The following is a 13,040-nucleotide window of genomic DNA, read 5'->3' as shown; positions in this document are numbered from 1 at the left end:
GGGTAGGTGGATGGATGGGTGAGTGAATGGGTGGGTGGGTAGATGGATGGATGGGTGGGTGAATGTGTGGATGGATGAATGGATGGATGGGTAGGTGAATGAGTGGGTGAATGGGTGGATGGGTGGGTGAATGGGTGGGTGGGTAGGTAGATGGATGGGTGGGTGGGTAGGTGGATGGATGGGTGGGTGAATGGGTGGATGGGTAGGTGAATGGGTGGGTGGGTGGGTAGGTGGATGGATGGGTGAGTGAATGGCTGGATGGATGAATGGATGGATGGGTAGGTGGATGAGTGGGTGAATGGGTGTATGGATAAATGGATGGGAGGGTGAATGGGTGGGTGGGTAGGTGGATGGATGGGTGGGTGAATGGGTGGATGGATGAATGGGTGGGTGGGTGGGTAGGTGGATGAGTGGGTGAATGGGTGGATGGATAAATGAATGGGTGGGTGAATGGGTGGGTGGGTAGATGGATGGATGGGTGGGTGGATGGGTGGGTGGGTAGATGGATGGATGGGTGGGTGGATGGACTAATGAACAGAGGCATTATTTCCTGCTTCTAATTTCTATAGCTTCTACTCCTGGAAGTAGAAATATTATCAAAAATTCTGTTTTCTAAATATTTTTGGACACATAAAAGCAGGAATTCATAAACCAGGATGTTTCTCTGAAAGTGCAAGGCGAGTTTGCACATCTAAAGGGGTTCGATAGTTCAGAAAAGGCTCCAAACTTTGGGTACCCAATGTGAAGGACATCCATCCAGGTTCAACTACAGCTTGTTCACAGAGACCTAAAGTCAGCTTTGATTCTCCTCAAATTCCTGCACGTTTTGCTGATGCTGGGAAGATTTTAGGAGAAGTTACCGTAAAGACTTACACTACTTTTTGTTTCTTTTTTTTCTAATCATTCTAGGAAGTGCTGATTTACCCTCATAGGAACTTGGCAATACTCCAACTGCACCCACTCCTGTGTATCTACAAAGTGCAGATGGCAGAGTGAGAATAAGGATGAGAAGAAAAAACGTAAAGGGCAGAGGGAGGAAATGGCAACAACAACAAAAATAATGTTAAACAGGAGGGTTCCCTTCTGTCCCTCTGGCTGAGAAATCACTCAAGATCCTGGTCCATTTCGGAGCTGTTCAGAACTGAGAGCTGTGTGCACACCCCAGAAAAGGACTTCCAAAGCCGCGAGGCAGCGAATGCAGGGTTTTAGCTCCTGATGTGATGAATGTGCATGCTAAAATTACCTTGATCTCCATTACCCAGCTGAGAGATGTCAAAAGAGTAAGGCTTTGGGAATGAGTCCGCCCCCGTGGCTTAAAAGCTTGCCTGTCAATCTACCCTAAACAAACCCTGCCTTGCCATAGACAGAGGAAAAGCTTTACCTCTGGAGGTGCAGCCATTGGCTGGGTCAATTTCCTTTCCGTCAACTTTAAATGCCCAGCGGCCTGGAACATTGACGTTTGTGGTCTCCTGGATATTCACGATCTCGGGGGTTCTTGACCCGGGGAGGCTGAAGAAATTGGTGAGGTTTCCACCATTAAATCCTGCCTGCAGCACAAAAGGAAGACAAGATTTTTTGAGTACAAAAATCCCCCATGGGTTAACTGGCCCTACTGTCTTATTTTTAGAATCCAGCACCTCTAAAATCAAGAGCCCTCTTTTCCTGGAGTCATTGGGGCCAGCATTCCAGGTGAGAAAGGACTGCCTAGTGCATTTCATAGCCGAATCAGGGTGCCAAACATGGGCAGGACTAGCCTCATAGTTCACCTGCGAGATCAGATGTGTGTCTCTAGTTAAAAGCTGGTGGCAGGATTCCCTCCAGAATGCTGAGCCACAGAAGCAGAGAGTGCAGCGACGGAAACACGCGGGGGATGAAGTGGAGAGTCACCTACCTGTGCCATCACTCCACCAAGACCCGTCAGGGGGTCACCGCCACTAGCCGTCCCCGTGGTCCAGTTGATCTCGTAATAATTGAAGAGGGTGAATGTGTAGGAGCCATCGGACACCAGGACGGCCTGGAAGGTGTTCACCTACAGGATGGGAATGCACAGTCTCATGACTTGCACTCCCCAGGAGGTCCTGGCCCCAGGGAGGTCCTCCCCTCACCCTGCGCCCTCCCCACCCACAGGCAGCTCAGAGCTGCTCTGCAGCCAGGCCCTCCAGCTCTGACTCCTCTCTGAATTTGTTCTCGCCTCCAGTGGGAAAAGCAAGACATGTGGGATTGTGCATCTAAAAGAGAAATTGCCTGAGATAAACCCAGAGTCTGACTCAGCGTCCGCTTACATCTCTGACTTCTACCAGACAGAAAATTCAGAGGCCTGGCTAAGCGTGTGATAATGTGAAAGCACCTATAGATGGCAGCATGAGAATAAACTACAGGAAAGACTCGGCCGGGGACCAGGATGAAAGCACCCATTCCCCTTGCAGAGTGGGTTGGACGAGGGAGCAGATACCAGTTCCTGTGATTAAAGTGGCCATGTGGATTGTGCCCTCTCCCTTCCCGGAAAACAACATTAATCTTGATGAGATGTCTCCCTTTTTAAAAATGAAAGTGAGAAAGTGATTTTTAAAAAGCACTTTGTGGAGAGAAATTACTCCTCTAATTGAGCATTTGTGCATCACTTTATTTCTGCAAAATCGTCAACATTCATCTGTACCCCAGACCAATGCTAAGATTGTATTGGCCCACGCATATCTTATAGCTAAGAAAACTAGGCACTCTGGGAAATGAGTTACTGGAAATTTCACAGTGACCCCGCAACAGAAAACGGGATTTGCGCCAGATTCCCAGTCCATCTCTCAGGGCACTGCCATTCCATGCTGCCTTCATTTTAAACTTTTTAGGATAGAGATGTTATTTAAATTCATATGAAACTTGTAAACGGTTTTCAGAAATAAGCTGTAGCAAACCCTGTCCTTTATATTTTCCGCTTGCTAATCCTTACCCCTTGTCACATGTTTTCAAAAAATTTAATAGAAATAGAGTTAAAAGGAGAGGCTGCATTGACCTTTTTCTATTCAAACCCAGCACTTTTCCCTGCTGCCTGACACTGTCCCGGTTAACAGTCTGTCCGATGCAGAGGAAGACACAAATCCTTATCCTGTGTAATCAAACTGGGGTAGAGGATCTTGGAAGCCCCAAATCTCCCCATTCTAGATGATCCCAGAAAGCGAGGTAAGCTACGAGTAAGAAGAGCCCTTTTTGTAAAGAACTTTTCTTCCCACGCTCTGTGCTGGCCACAGCTGATGGCGTTTGTGATAGACTTGCTCAGGTATATGCCTTCAGTCTCTGGCCCCATTCGACAGAAGAGGAAAGTGGGACACAGAGATGAGTGAGCAGTAGGTTCAAGATTGCTGTAAGGTCACCAGCAGGCTCTCTTTCAAGGGACAGGTGCGAAGTCAAGGTCACACAAGGACTAAAGCTACAGCCTCCTTCAGACCAGGATTCTCCTTCAGAAGGGAATTCCTTCTCCCACAATGAAGCTGGAAATATCTGGTCCAAGCAGGTCTCAAGAGCAATCCATTTCCAACCCCTGGTCACACCTCTAAACCAACCAGCCATCCCAGTGACACCCCAGAGGCTGACCGCCACCAGCACGCACCTTGGCTCACTCTCACACATTCCTACACTACAGAATTCTTCAACATTTATTCTAAGACTCTTCTGGATAAAAAACCTTTTTTGCTTCTGAGGACTTCAGCCACACCCGGAGAAGGCAGCTGAAGAAAGAAGAGTCTGGGATTTGGAGTTGGAGGACTTTGGTTTGAACCCCTGCTGTGTCTCCTAGGAGATACGAATCCTATCCTTTTTCTTGCCACTTGAAGGAGATACTTGGCCTCTCTGGACCTGTTGCCTTCCCTTGAAATTGGAGACAGTACTTCTCCAGGAACATTTTGGGGAGGGTTAAATGATATGCAAAAGTAGCCTTCAGCACCAGACACACAGTAAGCCCTCAATAAATACTAGTTTTCCTTCCTCGAAGTAAACACATCCCCTTTCCTTCCCTTCTGTTGGCCTCACATGAGAATTTTTGCCTGTAAAAGACCTCTCAAGCCCAGTGTTTAGCTGGCCTGTGATATGTGTTTCTATACGGAAGGGGAAACATGGAATAACAGGATGAAAGAGGTGGGGCCAATTTCAAAGATGGTGATGGATGGACACTTTCGCAGCTCCAGAGAACTACACCATCTTTTTTTCTCCAAGGAGCTCAAAGCACTTAGAGGTTACCTCATTCATCCTCATAGAAAGAGTTCTCACCTAGTTCAGAAATTTACTCCAAAGTACAAGCCAGAAAGTATCTAAATTATCTTGCCATTTTTATTGCCAATGGAAGTTTTTTTGAAAAACTGGTGGTCAGCATTTGATGGGCATTTCTTCCCTCCACCCCATGCCACTAAAATTTATCGATTGCTGGCATCCCGCATTCTAACGCTGTAAGATATGAGGCTTAAAGGATATAAAACATCACCCGAGGAGTCATTAGTGATCCACAACGTGACAGAGGGAAATGTATGCTTCTTTAGAGGTTATTTCTAGCCAATGCATCCGCTGTTTAAACTTGTGTCTTTCTGTTCTACAGAACCTCTTAACGATAAAGTGCTTCTTGATGCTCTGGCTAGAAGGTGCTAAAACATAATGTGTTCGTGGTGTCGCAGCTGTGAACTGCAAACCCAGCACTTTTTCACCTCTCTAACTCAGTCGTTTGTGTTCCACCCCTAAACAACTGACTCATTGCCAAGGAAACTGGAAAACAGATGGAATTGGAAATAATCCTAAGTAAGTGGAGGGCAGATTTTTTGAGTTGTCTTTGCTTACTAGAAATTATACAGTTGAAGATGTGTCTACTACTTCAAAACTCTCCACTGGCAAAGTCACCCAAACAAGCTGCAGGCTTTTGTGAAAACTGCATTCTGTCCCTTTATGTAGAAAGTTGATTATCTCTGCGATAATGCCAGTGATAATCTTTCTTATTTGACTTTTATTTGACTGCTCATTTGGGATTTCAGAGCAGATGTTGAAATTTTATTCATGAAACACTTTCACTGCCCACTCTAATTAACATCAAATATGAATAATTTCAGCCCTGGTCGCAATAAAAAAAAAATATCACAACATAATGAGCCAGTTCATTTGGGCCCAAACTTGGGACGCTATTTTTCTCTTCCAACCAAATTTTACTGGGGAGAGAGGGAGGAAATTAGGAATAGAGGGAGGCATTTGTACCTCTGTCAAGAGAAAAGGACCTTTGGGTCCCTAGATGGGCTCCTAAGCATGTGGCCTGGAATGGGTCTCCATACCTCAATCACTCTCCTGCAAAACAGGAATGTCACTTACAGCGGGAAAGTTCTTGAGGGTTTTTTTAGGCATTAGTAATGATTTGTGATAGGGGTGACATATCTTCTGAAATATTACAGCTGACTGGGCTGGTTAGCTGTGATAGTTCCCTCTGTTTCCTGCAAAGTGGGTAGCAAGACTCATGAGTTTAACTCAAGGGAACTGACACTCCTTAGCTCTAATAATTAGACTCCTTCACGGTAGCGAAGATGGACAAGAATTAGATGTCAGGTTATGAAGTGGAAAGTGGAAAATTTGAATTATTACAGGTGTGGTGCTGCTGCCTCCATAAAACGTGACTTCCTCCCACGTCACAATGAAAACCCAAGTGGCAGAGAAGGTTGCCATGTCTTTGAAGTACTTCCTGATGTCCTTGGTGGCTCTTTTCAAGATGACAGGGTCCATGGTCTCTCTATAATAGATCTCGCCTCGAATTCCATTGTGCACATCCGCCCAAAATGGGGCGATGAAGGCCCTCCCATCCGTCAGGGGAAAGGATTCCGGCGTGAACTGGCTCACTAGCACGTTGAAGGAAACAACTCCGTTGTTATTGACCTACAAAAATAAGAGAGGTTTTGCACAGCGGATCTGAAGCCATAACAACTTCAGAGTCAACAGACCAAGACAGGCATTCGCCTAACTGGATGAATGAAAACAACTTTTAAACTACTGAATTAGAACCCCCAGATGCCGGCTTCCATTGCTCAGACTAAGAGGTTCGTTTACTTCCAGACAAACTCATTGGTTTTCTTTCACATTCGATTTGTAACCAGCTTCATTTCTGATTAATAATCAGTCTCATTTTCATGTTCCCTATCCTGTCTCTATTATGCTTATCAAATGCTCCTGAGTTGTGCTTGTGCATGTGTGTACGTGTGTACTGCGGGTGAGATGTGCATGTGTGTGTACTGCAGGGTGTGTGTGTACTGGGATGAGGTGTATGGGTGTGTGTGTTCTGGGGATGGGTGTGTGTGTGTGTACTGTGGTGAGGTGTGTAAGAGTGTGTGTACTGGAGTGGGCTTTGTGTGTGTATTCTGGGGTGGGGAGTGTATGTGTGTGTACTGGGGATGGGGTGTGTATACTAGGATGTGTATGTGTGTGTTTGTGACTGGGGTGGGGCGTATGTATACTAGGTTGGGGTGTGTGTGTGTGTGTGTGTACTGGGGGTGGTGTGCATGTGTGCTTACTGAGGTGGGACATATATGTGTGTACTGGGGGTGATGTATGTGTGTGTGTATATTGGAGTGTGTGTGTGTGTACTGGGATGGACAGTGTGTGCATACTGGAGTGGGTGTGCATATATGTATGTACTGGGAGTGGGTTGTGTGTGCTTACTGAGGTGGGATGTATATGTGTGTACTGGGCATGGTGTGTGTGTGTGTATACTAGGGAGGGTGTGTACGTGTGTGTGTACTGAGGGTGGTGTGTATGTATATTTGGGTATGTATGTGTGTGTACTGGGAGTGTGTGTGTGTGTGTGTACTGGGGGTGGCGTGTGTGTGTGTGCTGGGCCAGACAGGGAGTAACATGGTTACTAAAGATAGATTCAGGGTCACTAATACAAAATAAGCAGGAAAAAGAAATAAGCATGGAAGTAAAGTGAAATTTGAAAATTGAGGTGCTCTATATTAGGCCTTGCTTCCTATTTTATAACGAAAGAGGAGTGTCAGAGAGACAGAAATCAAACACTCCGTCCAACTCCAGTCTCCGACGAACAATATTCTGCTGTGGGTGAGACATTTAAAAGACCTCTACTGATGTCACAACCACTCCTGTGCTCAGAGCAAGGACAAGGTTAAGACCTACAGATGCCCAGTTCCATTCCAGCTCGTGTGGTGTGATAGTGTCTTGGTACAATCGCTGCATAAAAACTGAGGCATGACTACGTTGTTTATATAAATGACTATCTTATGGTGATTTCTTCATGATCTGTAAATGGCTTAGTAAACCAATTAAATAGGAAACCTTACTGGAAATCACAAGCCAAGATACACCCTCAGTTTACAAGGGACCTGTAAACAATTCAACCTCTGCCTGAATCTTTAGCTCTGTACGTTGGTAGATAAACTGATTTAACTCCGTGGCTTACATGGCTTCAGCAGCAGAGGTGCCTGTAGTGAAACTGCAATTCTTGGATATAGAAAACCTGGAGATAATTTTCCTATACACTCCAATCATATGTTAATTTCCTGTTAACCAGTAACATTATGGACATTAACAGTGGCCCAGATCCCAGAGGCAAGTTATCAAGGCCTGGGCCAAGGGTAGGTCTACATGTTTGGAAGTAAGGCTTTGGGTTTGGAAGAGACATTAAGAGTCTGTTTTCTTCCAGTAATAGGGAACATCCTAGAGGCTTGAAGAAAACTGCACTACTCAAAGTGTTGGAAACGCAAGGAACAATGTATCCTCAAATAAGTCTGCCTCAGGTTAAGGACCCTCCTGTTGCAAGGGCAAGAAAAAATTCTTCAGACTCCATATCACACAGTGCAATAGAGAAGTAAAACTAGCTTAACTGGGCTTCCAGTACGGAAGTCCTCACTCTATTATTGCCAAAATCAGGTCAACACATCCCAAAACTTAAAACCAGCTATTGCAGACTAGGGAGGCCCTGTCGTGAGTAGAGAATAAAAGGCGTTTCAGGATGTCAGAGTGAAGTGTTTGCTAGGGAACAATAGGTGTAATTAAAACACACAGACTGGCAGAGGAAGCTGGTGATGACTCACATGTGTCTTGATTATATCCTATGGTTGAGATCAGTGGTTCTCAAACTTTTGTGGGCATCAGAACCACTTGGAGGACTCATGAAAACACAGATTACTGGCTCCTCCTCCCAGAGTTTCTGACTCAGTAGGTGTGGGGTGGGGCCCAAGAAATGACATTGCTCATGAGTGCCTGTGTAACCCTGCCTCTGCAGGTTCAGGGACTACCAGTTAGGTAATGGAACAGGGAACTCTTTTCTAGCGGGAATCATCCCGGAGCCATAAATCAAAAGTTGGGAGGAGAGAGGTCCCAGAGGTAGAGATGGCCAGAGGTGGACATGCTTAGGGTTGCATTCTTCCTCCAGGGATGTGGTATAATCCCTCACCCAGTTCTTTAAGGCCAACAATAAAGGCAGGCTCAGTTGCTCTGAGTCTTCCTCTTCATGTGCAACCGTTTCGCTAGCAGCAAACCCAATGATCCAAAAAAACAAAAACAAGAACCTGAGAACACAGGTGCCTAGAAGAGCTCTGATCACAAATGGGACCATTTCTTAGTGCGGGTTGAGCGATGGGATCCTCTGGCCTATCTACAGACGATTATTGAGGGTGGCCAATTCTGCAAACAACTTTGATATAATAGTTGATTACCCCTCTACTGTGTTCAGACTTTGCTTCGAATTGGTAGGAAGCCCAAGAACAACAGATGCCTAAACTTTTCACACCCCCAGAAGGGAAAGAAAAATGATATTGCTCCTACTGTGGTTCATTGTATTTTTTTATCTCATTGAGCAGCAGAAATAATGTTCATGGCATTGGGGCTTCTGCTTCACTTCTATGTTTAATCACCCACAAAAGCAATTTATTACCCTGTATACTCCTCCACCATGAACATTAGCCATTAAATATACCTTTGACTTTCTTAATCATAAAACCTATCAGCTCATGAAATCTCAGAACTTGTCGTTTTGGCTGCCAATAAATCCTCCTTCCCAGAGCTCTGGAAGAGGATACTTAAAATGCTTTTCTTAATGACAAACAAAAGGGAGAGCCAGAGAGCAACAGCTGGGCTGCTTCTCCACTTACATAGACAGTGCGGTAAGGAACGCCAAAGAAGAAAACTGGGATGGCCAACTTAATCTCAGATGAGCTTCCATCGTCTACTTTAGGGGTTTTGGTGTCATTCTGCCAAAATGGATACATGAGCTCCCTGGGCTGAGCTGTCAAGAGAGATGATGGTTAGATAGATGGCAGCTCCCTCTTCCGTTTGGCAAGCTACATCCCTCCTACTTACTGAAGCCAGTTTCTTTCAGTAAGGCTTGCAAGCTGAACACAAGTCACACTGCCCTCTCATTCATCCTAAACCTAGGCCATACACAGTGCAGTATCTTCTGCCTCTGGGAAAGGGGAGAACGGGAATGATACTGTTTCTCCATAGGAGAAAGCGCTTTGTGCACGTTCTTGCACTTTCATGCATCTTGGTGATATCTACGGTTACAACTGGCTGGAAATTTGTGAAACTTCCCTGGAACCTTGAGCTTTCTGGGTACTGAGAGGCAGCCTCTAGGTCTGGCACGGCCACAGTTTTGAAGCTCCCTTTCTAGCTCAAGAATTCCACTATCGTGTCTTTTCTTGAAAGGAGTTCCCTCCCTCTTGCCGCACAATTGGAGAAAATCCCAGATCCCAGAAGGAAATAAACAACAGTGGGGACTGGGACAAAAGTGGGAGGAGAGGATTTGTAGTAATTGGCCCATGAATGACCTTGATTGAGGGCTGGCCCTGCAAGAGGCTCTTTGTCCAACTCCTTTTTACAAAAGACAGACACAAGATCCTCCCGGGTCAGGGGGTTGGGTCCTTGAGAACTCTTTGGAGAGGAATTGCAGGGCTCTGGTCCTCCTGGTCACGGGAGAGCCATCACACAAACACACACTGCACCCCGCCGTGACAGGGTTACCCCTCTCCTGGCAGCCCCGGCTTGCTGCTCCCAGGTTTCCCGTCCATACTGTTGCAAGGTGTGGCTCAGTTTTGTGGGAGAAATGAGACAAGTTCCCTAGGGTCTGCATCACTGAGGATCAAGTCCAATAGTATCTGTGAAATAATCTACATTTTGGGTGTTACTTTTCTCTGCCTCTGTCCTTTCTTCCCTGAATGAATATAAGACAATAGGACACTATCATTTTCTCCCTTTTTCCCTTTTTTTAAATTTCTCATTCTCAAGGGCAGCGGCAAGCCCATTCTGAGCATCAGTCACACTTCTTGAGGTACCTGCTTGCTGCCATGAGATGCCGATGCCCCCATTCTCATGTCGGGCCTTCTCCTCGGGAAAGTCCCTGCTCTGTGCTGATGGAAGCAATAGGCTGGGGAGCAACCAGCCAAGGACTGTCTTTGCTCCTTTGGGAGGCTTTTAGTGAACAGACAACAGCTCATGTAAAAGAGAGTGCAAAGGGGCCAGAAAGCAGGCCTGTTGCACCAGGCCAAGAGCCAGCTCTCCAGTTCTGAAGCAGGGAGCAAGAGGAGTTCTGCCTCAACGGAGGGCTAATTTCTTTCCAGGGGCTGACATCTGAGGAAAGCAGGGAAACGAATCTGGTCATTAGTGTATATGCATCGTCCAAACCCCAGAAGTTGCTGAGAAGCTGCCCAAATTTGAGCCTGTAGGAGGCACTGTGTCAGATCATAGGAGCTCTGGGCCCATGAGCTGTATTTAATTTACAACCAGCAGGTGAAAAGGGGTCTTCTAACATTTCTATTTACATAATAGTAACAAATTAAAAATTCCTAGAAGGTATGAATTAAAAAAAAATCTTTATAATCGCTACTACAGTATTATACACAGGTACTTATTTCTCAAGTTAACAGTAACAAATTGTGTCCTGGCATGGATTTATCCTTCATGGGGAACTTTTTAGGAGTCGTGCCCAAGTATGAATGAGGGCTTAAATTCACACTGAATTATCATCATTTTTTGGAAAGATTAATTGGTATTTTGGGCTGCATTAATTGGCCAGTCTGCCTAGGGAATGGAAAATCCATAATACCCCTTGGAGGAGACAGAAAACCATGGCCAGGGAGAATGATCCTAACCTCCTCTTCTGCTGCAAAGGTGAGGCAGTTTGCAAGATTCTTCTCTTTGCGGGTGATCCTAATTAGTTCACAATTTTGAATAGGAAAGAATGGACAGTTAAATATTTTTAATTTTAAGAAGGATACAAACAATAAGAATATCTAATATGGTAAATAATACTTGTCAAATGAAAAGGAGGGTGCTAAACACAAGGGCATAGGTTTAAACTACAGTAATTAACACCTCAGAAGCCATTATTATTAAAATATAAATATATATAACTGTTAGCAGCATGGCCTATCAATAACATCAGAGTTGCTAAAAGAAAGAATATCCCTATCCATGCTTGCCCTAAGCTGAGAATTTCACAATAAACATAGCTATGTTTCCAGGATTTTTTTTTCCACCAAATAAAATGTACTTTCTTGGAGCTGGGGTAGGAGGTTGAAGTCATGGGCCCTCTTTCATTCTTGTGGGGTCTCACACTGTGGTTTAACTGTTTAAATTCACCAACTCTGGAAAAACATTAGCGCTGCACAGGGGCTGGACATGCGCACCTCAGACTTGTACTCACGTGCCACCTGAACTAGACAAACTCTCAAAGTAAAGAAAGGTGCCTAAGAATTTTAGCCATAAAATGTTGAAATCTATGTAGACTACCCCATCTTTGTCTAAAATCCAAAACAACAGTAGAAAAAAATATATGTGGCCTTTCACTAACGCAGGGCAATGCTACACAGAGAAAGAGAAGGAATCACTGAGGGGAATAATTATCTTATTTAACTTGAAGTTTTAGATTTGGGGGCCACGTAAAAGGTCACTGATATACAAGCCACTGACATCAATACCATTGTAATTTCCTAGTTTTTGGCCAAAATAAGTAGATTATTTAAAGTCTCCACCACAAATTAAATGCCTTAATGGGAATCAGTGATCAGACATGAGGTGCACATACACCTATCTTATCTACTTTTAATGGAAGTATTTTGCATTATTTTAAAGATGTACTCCATTAGCACAGGGCAAGCTGGTATATACAAATAGTATTTGAAGTTAAATCAGAAGAAAGTGGGAATATAAGTAAACTTCATTTAAAGTTAATGAATTTTACCCTTGATAATAGAATTCAATTACATTTTTCTCATGTATCTGTCGACACACATGCACCTGCCCTTACAATTATGGTTCCTAATAAACGTGTCTCTTTATCAATTCAAGAGCATGCTAACTGAGAGCTTTATGGAATTCTGTAGTACTCACCTTGGTGCCGTACAAGTGCGAAGATGAAAGAGACCCAAATTCTAAGGAATGATGAATAATTCATCCTGGAATTTTAAAAAGAAAAAGAAAAAAAAAATCCCCAGCTTGCCAGAGTAAATAGAACACCAGGTGTGTTTGGTGGCGAATCCCAAGACCATCAAAACCATCACAGAACAAATTCACGTAACAACATCAACAGTGCTGAGTCGGGCTGAAATCCCCCGAATGCTGGCAGGTCCTCCTAAGTTCAAAACTTCACGAACAAATTATAGATGCCCAGAAGAAGTCAGTCTGGAAGTGTAATGAGATCGTTCGAATTGTCAAGTAATTATTTAGAATTAGTGAGAGCAGTATGAGTAAAGGAAAGGTATCTCCTGTGCATCGAATAAAGCACTGAAAACTAGGACCCAACGCTAAAGATGCATGCGGGTCCTGGGTTGTGTCTCTGCACCAGAAACCACACCCCAGTGAGACCTGGCTTTCCTAATTTTCACAACAGCTTTCCACCAAGATCAAACAAAAGTTGGTTAAAACACAATGTGTTCTACAGCTAGGAGAATTTAGAGTTTGCCATCACCTTCTCCATAGAAGGGAGCCGATCCATCATTCTGAAGTATTGACCAGATTCAGGGCCAGTCTACTCTGTTCACTGACTTCACATAGTGAAATGAATGACAGAAACATTAGTA

General features: G+C 44.5%; 1 protein-coding gene across 1 annotated transcript in view; it reads right to left on the bottom strand.

Moving 5' to 3' along the window:
- The window catches only part of TECTA (tectorin alpha), an 89,999-nt gene extending 77,584 nt beyond the window's left edge, over positions 1-12,415 (bottom strand). The window contains exons 1-5 of the mRNA XM_025357413.1: positions 12,352-12,415; positions 9,117-9,250; positions 5,602-5,889; positions 1,892-2,029; positions 1,382-1,547 (exon numbers count right to left, since the gene is read on the bottom strand). Of these exons, the coding sequence (XP_025213198.1) occupies positions 1,382-1,547; positions 1,892-2,029; positions 5,602-5,889; positions 9,117-9,250; positions 12,352-12,415 (790 nt within the window). The remainder of the gene's footprint in view (positions 1-1,381; positions 1,548-1,891; positions 2,030-5,601; positions 5,890-9,116; positions 9,251-12,351) is intronic.
- Between the last annotated feature and the right edge of the window lie 625 nt (positions 12,416-13,040).

This window comes from Theropithecus gelada, chromosome 14 (genome assembly GCF_003255815.1).
Source record: "Theropithecus gelada isolate Dixy chromosome 14, Tgel_1.0, whole genome shotgun sequence".
NCBI lineage: Eukaryota > Metazoa > Chordata > Mammalia > Primates > Cercopithecidae > Theropithecus > Theropithecus gelada.
Note: the sequence above shows the minus strand (reverse complement) of the source record. Positions and strands in the feature narration are given on the sequence as shown.